Genomic DNA, 9904 nt, shown 5'->3' with positions numbered 1-9904 from the left:
AAAAAAAAAAAAAAAGAAAGTTTAGTAGTTTAGTATGTTTTAGTAGTTATGGCTATTGACCAAAATTAAGAGAAGGTTATTTGCTGCAAGTGTAAGCTCCTAGGATGTAAAAAATGTTTAAAAATTATATACAGATTTCTATATTAACACAAAACTGTGAGATTAATTTAAGGTGAATAAATTATATTACCAAATTAAAAGCAAGAATCATAACAGACATCCGAAATCATGATCAGAAAGAACAGTGCAACTGACCCTGTACAGGCAGCTATTCAGACTCTCCACATAGTTCCACGGCCTTGAGCCTGGGACCAAGGGTTCTCCTTGGATGAAGGTTCGGCTGTGTTCCCAACTGTTGTGGGGATGACCAGCAGCAAACCCTGGAGCAGGGTGATCGTGTTCGGTACAGAACTATAAAGCTTCATTTTCTCAAAGTTGTTCCTCATGACTTCATCTTGTCTGCCTTTAGACCTGTAAAAATCACAAAAGAAAACACAAGAATCTCATTTTCCCATGAAAGACTCCAAAAGTGGCTAAAGAATGAATAAAATGAATAATTTTTTCCTACTAAACAATATCTTAACACTGTAATTGTGTCAGACAAGTAATGTGCACAGTTACCATTTAAAATTGAACTGCAAATAATTATACTTCTGCATTCCAAAATAAAAAGAATATCACACAATGCATGAGACAGAAAAATTGCCGTCACTATGGCTTAGCAGCTTAAACTGCTGCCTACCGGAAGGGCTCTTCTGTAAGGTTTTTTTTTTTTTTTGTCTTTTGCCAAGTAATTTATTGGAAAAGCCACATTTTACAGTGTTATCAGGGGACAAATGTCACTCCCATTTTGCTGTTCAATATTGACAACAATATTGACAATACATAATCAACCAGTAACAATGTGTGTATAAAAGCCTGCCAAGGAGCGGCATCAACACTCTCGGCAGAGGTATGGGTGGGGTCACAAGTTCGTGGTCAATCTGGGTTACATAGGTAAGTGGGTCTCTTTAGTTTCAAGCTAGCCTGGTCTACATTGTGAGTTCCGGGACAGCCAGGGATACAGAGAGTCTCAAACACCAGTGGGGGGCCATAGTGAAACCCATTTGTCCTCAGACCTTCAGGAGATGAGACAATCCTAAGTGCTTCCATGGTACAGGAAGCATGGACCAGGGGTAACCTAGCAACTGTCTCCCTAGGAAAAGACCTCAAGCCCGACATAGAATCACAAGGGCACCTCTTTTTTTGGATTTTCGAGACAGGGTTTCTCTGTAGCTTTTTGGTTCCTGTCCTGGAACTAGCTCTTGTAGACCAGGCTGGCCTCGAACTCACAGAGATCCGCCTGCCTCTGCCTCCCTAGAGGGCACCTCCTCTTTCGAGTGGGTTTTCATGTGCCGCATCAGCATCCCCTTCTGTCAAAAGGCAGCGTTGCACTCCATGCACTTGTAGGGCCTTGAGTAGCTGTGGATGTCCATATGGACCTTGAGGTTGCCCTTGTGGTTGAAGCGTTTTCCACAGCTCTCACACATGTACGGCATCTCCTTCGTGTGGGTCCTGATGTGATCCAGCAGGGAGGACTCATGGGTAAACACCTTGTTGCAGATGTTACACCCGTAAGGCTTTTCGCCTGTGTGTATGCGCTGGTGAACTCGGAGGTCTGAGGACTGCAGAAATCCCTTTTCACGCAAGTGGCACCGAAAGGGTCGCTCTCCTGTGTGGATCCTCTGGTGGAGGATAAACAGACTTGTAACGAAAACTCTTGTTGCATTGATGGCACCCAAACGGAGCCCGGCCAGCGAGGTGAACCACCGACTCTTCAGGCCGTAGGGTGGCGACCGCTAACTGCCCATCTTCTGTATTGCCCACACAGGAGGCCCTTCCTTGGGGAGTGGGCAACCTGTCTGCCCTGGAGCTGCTAAGCCTCTGAAGACCCGTATTCACAGCTGTATCCCTGTTTGCTAGAATACGGGTGACCGGTATGGCCGCATACATGTTTGTGTCTCCCCTGAGCATCACTGAGGCAGCTTCTGCTTGGAGAGGATCAGGATCCTGCGTCAGCTGAGGAGCCTGAGGTAAAAACAGGTCATCCCAGTCCTGTACCAAGTCACTCCCCTGGTTCCACTCAGGTCTCAGGTAGTCTAGCTCTCTGCTCCCAGGAACCATCCCCAGGAAAACTTCCTCTTCCTGGCTGATGCACGACTCGGTCCTTGGCAGGTTCTGTGACCCTGGACTAGCCTCGTCACCGCTGAGACTATCATCCGACAATACCACCATGTTCTCACCCCAGTCATCCGCCTTGACTTTGGCCATTTCCAAACCGGAACCACGTAGAAAGGACATCTGTCCTTGGGAGATGACAGACTGACTGGTGGACGGCTCTTCAGTCTCCAGCAAGTTCTGCAACTCTGGGCGAGCCTGGCCTCTGTTGGGGGGTTCCTCGCTCTCTGATGGGTGCTCTGCAGACCATCTCACGTCACCCCATTCATTCTTCATGTCTGCAGCATTCTCAGTACCGGGATGCCGAAAGAGGTACATTTGTCCTTGGGAGTGGATTATGGACCATTGGCGCGCCGCTCCTCAGTAGTTTCTCCAGTTCTTTGCAGCTCTTCACTCTGTTCTCTATCACTATGGCCTGCAGCTCTGGCCCCACAGAGATCATAAACTTCTCCAGTACTAGCTGGTCCAGGATCTCCTCCTTGCTATGCAGGTCCGGTCTCAACCACATAAAGCATAGCTCAGACATCCGCTTCAGATCCTGGATGGGATCGGACCCCTCTGAGGGACTAAACTCTCTGAATTTTAGGTGCCAATACTTGGAGTTGTATTCTCGTTCTCCCGCATTTGTTTCCTGGGATACTAGTGATGGCGTCTCTTCTGATTGGAGGCTGTCTGGTGGTATGCTTGCAGCCATGTCTGTGATTCCTGTCTAAACAGACCTACTCCTTCAGCCACAGCGAATAAGCCCAGTGTTGGTCCCGAAGCCTTCCTCCCTGGTTCACCTACCACTGGTGTTGTCTTCGCTTCCACAGCCTCGATTTTTGCAAGCTTTCTCTGCAAAGCCTTCTGTAAGGTTTTTGATGGTGTTACTGGGAACAGTTGTATCTGCCATGAGTCTGGGTGAGTTGCTGTCTGTGATGACTTTCTAGATTGTAACAAGAGCTAAACGGAAGTCAAGCAGCCTCTGAGACAGCTCATCTATGCCATGCTGAACAAGGCCAAGCATTCTGTCTCCACCTATCCCTCCCAATGAACAAGGAACCGTTTTAACCACTTTTCCATTATGCCTTTCTTCACTTTTGTGTTGACTTTCTCCTCATGAGTTCACATAGCACAGAAAAGCTTAGGAGAACCGTCTCTCCAAACCCTGCAGTGGTAACACCAAGTAACACAGGTGAAAGTCAGTTCACACAGTGTGGCAATGTGACCCAGGTGTATAGTACTAGCACTACTTGACCCACAAGCTTGGGTATTATACCCAAACAGTAGTTAAATTATTAATTTAAAAGTTTATGGGCATTCTGATCTACAACTTTCCAATGATATAACTATATAAAAGATACACTATAAGGAGATTGTGGAGGAAAGGCCATGCAGCCTTGCTGTAGTAAGGCCGCTTGTTTGTTTCCTGGCAGCACACAGAAACCATATGATTTGAATCACTGCTTGGCCTATTAGCTCTAACTAATTGGCTAACATGTATATCTTAATTTAACTCATTTCTAGTAATCTGTGTATTGTGACTTTATGCTCTTTCTTTCATCCTGGCAGGGAAGGAAGGGCAGCAGGGGCAGGAGCCCAGAGAATCACATCAGCCCAACAGTCGGCAAGCAGAGGATAGAAGTACACATTAATGGACCCCAAACCCTCACAGCCTATCTGCAGAGACCCACTTTCTCCAACAGAGCCTCGCCTCCAAGAGGGTGACAGCATTTCCAGACAGTGCCACCAGATGGAGACCAAGTGTGGAAACTGTGAGCTCAAGGGATGCATTTCCAACTACACTACAGCCCTTTCCTGGTTTCCAAACCCTCCCTTCTACCATTTCCCTGTCTTATCTGCATTCATTGAATTTAAGAGCCATTTCTTATAACTTATTAAAAAATTCTTCTACGTTACTGGCACCATCAATTATTACAGGGTTTGCTAAACCAGGAATAGATATCAAATCTTATTATCCCTAAGCGTCACTTTATAATTAATAAGTAAAAATATGTCTGCTATGAAACATTGACTATCATGATTTAAATACATATTCCATCACCAGGCAGCTAATAAGATATATTTTATACCTTTCATTTCACCATTTCCAGTATTTTCTCTTCTTGGATCTTTAGTCTCTGGTAAATGACCCACATCTTGCCTCTGTGGAGGAGACTCAGACATAGGCTGAGAATACTAACATAAAAAGAATGAGTTTTTACAGTCCAAGAAACCACAGCTTCTCATTTTAAAAGTAGGGACTAGAAATCAAGGAAAGCTTTTATTCTGTTGTATGTCATTTATACAGAAATGTTAATATACATTATTTATTAATTCTAGGTTTTGAGTTCTTTTGGACAACACAAAACAAGAACATAAAAAGCCATGAAGGCCATTTTCATAGAAAGAATAGTAGTGTTAAACATAGGGTAATGTGTAAGACATGATTAAATATATTCATATTAATATTTAAAAATTAAAATTAAATCCACATGTGCATACAAATAATTCTTTTATCTATGGAAATATTTCAGAGATCATATGGATTTTTTCAAATTAAAATAAGCCAAGCACACGATTATACCCCAATCTTTAATAAAGAAACCAGCAAATTAATATAAATAGTGAGGGGAACATGCCACTACCAAACATAATGATCCAAAGAAATATAATATTTCCATGACAACAAAAAAGTGTGAATCTCATTTCTTATGCTGAAAATAAAAATTCATTATAAAGATTTCAGTTTTATCATAAAAATATAATAAAATAATACTATTTAACATGTTGCAACATGTTCACATGGTGAAGTTTTCCTTCTTTCATTATTTATTTTACATTCTGACCATAGTTTCCCCTTCCTCCTTCCCTCCTAATCCCTTCCTCATCTCCCCCCATCTGTTCTTCTGTTTCTGTTCAGAAAGGGGAAGGCCTCCCATAATCAACCTTTAACAGAAATCTATCTCCACGTTATAGATGGAGAATTTGTACTAATAAGGATCAGATAGAATGGAGGCTTAATAAGGCCTTGTTCTACAGCCTGCACTCTTTTACATTAGCATTTAATAGTAATATCTCTTCTTTGTAGTCAAAAACATAACGTCATGCAAAATCAACAAGCTCTTTGTATTTAGAACACCTGAATGAGTAAAACATCTGTAGTGCTTTCTTAATCACCAAATGTCACTTAATAATGACTGTGATAAATAAATGGATCCTACTACAGAAAATACATTGAAGCTATTGACAAGAAAACACGGAAAACAAAAATATACATTGCATTTCCTGAAAAATAAGAACACACTTACAAAGTTTATGCACTGGAATAAATTCCTGTCAATATAATGGAGTACAACTGATTTATCAGTATATCATTAATATTCATATGTATTATCAATATTATCAGTATATTATCAACATAATAGAGTCTTACTGACTTAGAATATTTTCTATTAATGATGTCACTTTGAAGAAAAAGAGGGCATTTGACCAGTGAAAGGTTAAGCCGTCATAATGCCTGTATGGACAACATCGCAATTTGCTTACTTAAGCTAAAGAATTGAGTAAAAATCTTAATATCTGACGATAACAGTTTTAATAGAAGGAAAACAGGTTGAATTGTAAGCCTATCTGAACTATAAATTATAAACCATAAGCAATTTTATTTTGTATCCCATTTAGAAAAATTTCTGCAAACCTTAGAAACAGTATGCAACTTAAACACAACTAACTGAGACCGTCTAAGAATGAGCAGCGAGCCTACTCGTAAGAAAAGCCACACAAGGATTCTAGCGTCTGAAATGTGCGGGGTGCCCATTTGCATACAGATTTTCGTATCTGTGCATTCAGAGTAGGAAGATGTCTGAGGATATTTGTCCTATCCCTGCTCCTTGGCCACTCTGAGAAACAGATGTTCCCTGCTACATTCTGGCAAGTGGGCCTTCCTCCTATTTGTTGGCATGGCTGACATATTCTCAATTGCTAGGGTATAGTTTAAATATCACACACAGCTGACACTCACTACAGGGTTCCACTCCGAACCCAACTGAGTATAACTACAGACTCTCTTGATATTCAGACATCTTGTGCTTTATTCATATGAAACATATATTTAAATTGTAAGTATTTGCATCTTACCAATTCTTCACTCCTCTATGTGTTGAGTCATGGGTGCTTATCTAAGTCTCTACGTATTTAATGTCTACCATGCAGTAGATAGGTAATAAATAATAGTAATATATTCAAAGTCAAAACATTTGAAACGAAACATGGAGTATCTTGACTCGAGAGGGAATGTTAAAATGGCCCATGGATATTAATCATTTTCTGAAAATGAATCTTCATGGATATTTGAATCAAGATAAACCATCTGTGTTAAGACCATCAGCAGGTCTGCTAATGGAAGAGCATGGGAGCATTATAAAATCTATGAACTTTAGGAGGAGCTAAATCAGCAGGTACCCTTACGCGTTGGTACAAATGCGCCATCATGCTGAAAAGGCATGTACTCTTAGTGGACACTGCGGTAGGTTGTGTGGCCGTACATTTTATATCGCTAGAAAACATTAAGAGGTGCAACTCTAAAGTTGAAATCATTGACTGCTGATCTGAAAACACATTTATTGATCTACTATAATGATCACAGTTTAAAACTTATCTGGCAGTGGGACTATTCCAATATCTTGTTCAAAATTCCAAATGGTTACTCCTAAGACTTAATGGATATGGCTATATATCATGGATACATTTATGTATATTAGCAGAATTAATACATGTGGAAGGATGGGTAATTGCCATAATGATATTGGCAGTAGATGAGAAGATAAAAGTATATCTCTTAACCTCTTCAAATTGATTTGAACAATCACAATGAGATAAATATTTTTAAATAACTAAATTGTGACCAATTATTCTATAGAATAACCAGGCATGTGATTTTATTTCTGTATTAAAATTAACTAAACAAAAGGAAGCACTGTTAAATAAGGTCTCGTAAATATTTACATACCAGTGATTCTATACTTTCACTGTTATTATGCCTTCTTTGCTTTTCTATGGTTGTCACTTCATTGCCTGATAATAATCATAAGAAAATATATTTAAATATAATAGAATATAGAAAAATTACAAATTAAACACTGGATTTTTATTCTTTCAAGGAATTTTTTAATTATCCTTAATTTTTAGTTGAAGCTGTAATTCTCTGAGAAATACCTGCAATTATAGAATATTTCCATATATATGTGATAGACGTGTAAGAGTGTACATAGAACTAGTACAAATTATAGCTTTCTCTGGGTACAGGGAATATAATGACTTCAAAGATTCATCCAGAAATTTGTAAAATCAATTTAAATGCACAGATACTAAGAAAAAGTATCCAACCTCAATGTATCCTGTTCTCAATGTCATAAAAAGCAAAATCACCTGGGGCTGGCAAGATAGCTCAACAAGTAAACAAGTCAGCCTTTTCACCTGACTTCAATCTCAGGGAAGTAGAATATTGGCTTCCACAAGTCGTCATCTGACCTCCATACGGGAACTGTGGCATACTTTAATGTCCTGTCCTGAAAATTACGTTGATTTCATGCATCGGGTTAGAGCTCAAAGACTTTTTTGAATTAAGCAACTATCTAACTAAGGACTACCCATTTATAAAACGCGTGCTGCTTTTGTATTATGTTCGTAGGATTTCGATCCCTTTAGCCAATGGCTTTTGGGGGCTATGCGCTTTAGGACATGGTCTTGTCTGCGTACATGACCACTTAAAAGTTGAGAGGAGGATTCCCTTGTTCCTGAATGCTCTCTTGGCCTGGTCGGAAAGCAAGCAGCATAGAGGTGGTTTGGTTGGTGCTCTTCACTCCCCAAAAGAATGCCTTCTTTGTTTTGTATCTGTGAGTTTGTCTTTTGATTGCACCCCTTAGTAAACTGGTTATTGGACTTTTGTAGGTTCTCCCAGTATCTGGTGCCCAACATACGGCATGGATCAACATAAGACTAGAAAAATCTTTTAAAAGGTTCTAAACACACAAAAGTGGAGCCGCTCTGGAATTTCTGGTCTCAGAGTTTCATGCCAGCAGCAGCGCAGAGACCTGTTTTCCTACAGCTGCCTGCAAGAGGGAGTTGGCACATGATGTGTGATTCCCCTCTGTATGCTGTGAAAGCTGAATTTAAACTGCTCTTTACCCAATAGGAATACTTCTGTTTACTTGGTCAGAGTCTTGCTTAGGACATTGTTATCAACACTGCCACTTTGGAGGACCTACTTTGGACCTAACACTCACTTTCTCTTTTTGGATAATTGGTCCAAGAGTCTGTTGATCTCATTTGTCTTCCCAAAGAACCAGGACTCCGATTCATTGGTTCTTTGTATTGTTTTCTTTGCTCCTATTTCATTAATTCTTATTCTTATTATTAAATTATTATTATTATTATTATTAATTTCTTGACTGGGTAAGGATTTGGTTTGTTCTTTCTTGTTTTTCTAAATTCTTGAGCTGCACCATAAGATGTTTATTTATACTCTTTCTCAGCCATAAATTCACTTCAAGGGACTTCTTTTTAATGTATCCTAAAGTTTTTTTGGTGTTATATTTTCGTTTTCATTTAGTTCCAAGAATTGTTTTCCCTTGCTTTCTTCTTTGACCCATTCATCATTCAGCAATGAGTTCTTTAATCTCAATGAGTTTATAGACATATTAGACATCTGTTGGTTGTCAATTTTCTTTCACTGCATTGTGGTCAGATAGGATGCACATAGTTATTGATTTGAGTTTTCAGAGATTGTTAAGATTTTCTTTTTTCATTGTGTCCCAGGATGTGGTCTCTTTATATCATGGAAAGTTTTTCTATCTTCTTCAACCATGACAGTTTTCCTGGATACGTTAGTCTAAATTGGCTGTCATGGCCTTCTAAGATTAGCAATGTATTGCTCCAGGCTTTTCTGACTCAGTGTTTTCCCTGACAGGTCACTGCTATTATGCTGGTGGCCTTCTCTATATATGTGACTTCAGATGTTTTTTCCCTTCTATCTTTCAGTGCTCTTTCTTTGTTTTTTACACTTGGAGTTTTAACTACGGTATGTCCTGGGGAGTTTAGTTTCTGGCCTTATATAGTGTTCTCTGTGTTTTTTGCCTCTGTCTGGATATATCCTTAGTTTGTGGAAGTTTTCTTCAATGATCTTGTTGAAGACCTGGTCTATGCCATCGACCTAGGATTTTTCTCCTTCATCGACTCCTCCTACAATTCAAGAATTTGGTCTTTTTATGGTGAACCACATTTCCTCATTTTCTGAATGTTCCTTTCTGGTGTTTTTTTTTGGGGGGGGAGTGAGGTGTTCTTTATTTTTTTTTAATTTTTCATGTTATTTCATTATTTTGTCTAGATCATACACTTAATTTTTAAACCCTGATATTCTGCCTTCTGCTAGATTCATTTGCCTTATAAAGCTTCCCCTTTACTTTTCTAGTTGGACTGTTGGAGTTTTCAATTTTTATCTTCAGTTTACCTTGAGGTTTTTTTTCAGTTTTTCTATTTATTGAACTCTATTTCAAAATACTGGATTATCCTGGGTATCATTTAGCCACTGGTTCTTCTTAAGTTCACTGAGCTGTTGCTTTGTGTCTTCTTTAAACTCCTTGAATACTTCGGTAGAGTTTATGATTACTATTTCAAATTCTGCTCCCTGGATTCATATATGTATGTA

The 9904-nt window shown here is 39.4% G+C and overlaps 1 protein-coding gene across 1 annotated transcript in view; it reads right to left on the bottom strand.

Moving 5' to 3' along the window:
- Nucleotides 1-2995: 2995 nt before the first annotated feature.
- Nucleotides 2996-9904, bottom strand: part of LOC102001321 (putative ankyrin repeat domain-containing protein 19) — a 46227-nt gene continuing 39318 nt past the window's right edge. Inside the window, exon 8 of the mRNA XM_013355618.1 lies at nt 2996-3142. Coding sequence (XP_013211072.1) covers nt 2996-3142 — 147 coding nt within the window. The remainder of the gene's footprint in view (nt 3143-9904) is intronic.

The sequence above is a fragment of the Microtus ochrogaster genome, chromosome 4 (assembly GCF_000317375.1).
Source record: "Microtus ochrogaster isolate Prairie Vole_2 chromosome 4, MicOch1.0, whole genome shotgun sequence".
Lineage (NCBI taxonomy): Eukaryota > Metazoa > Chordata > Mammalia > Rodentia > Cricetidae > Microtus > Microtus ochrogaster.
The sequence above is the reverse complement of the archived record's forward strand: the minus strand, read 5'-3'. Positions and strand labels throughout refer to the sequence as shown.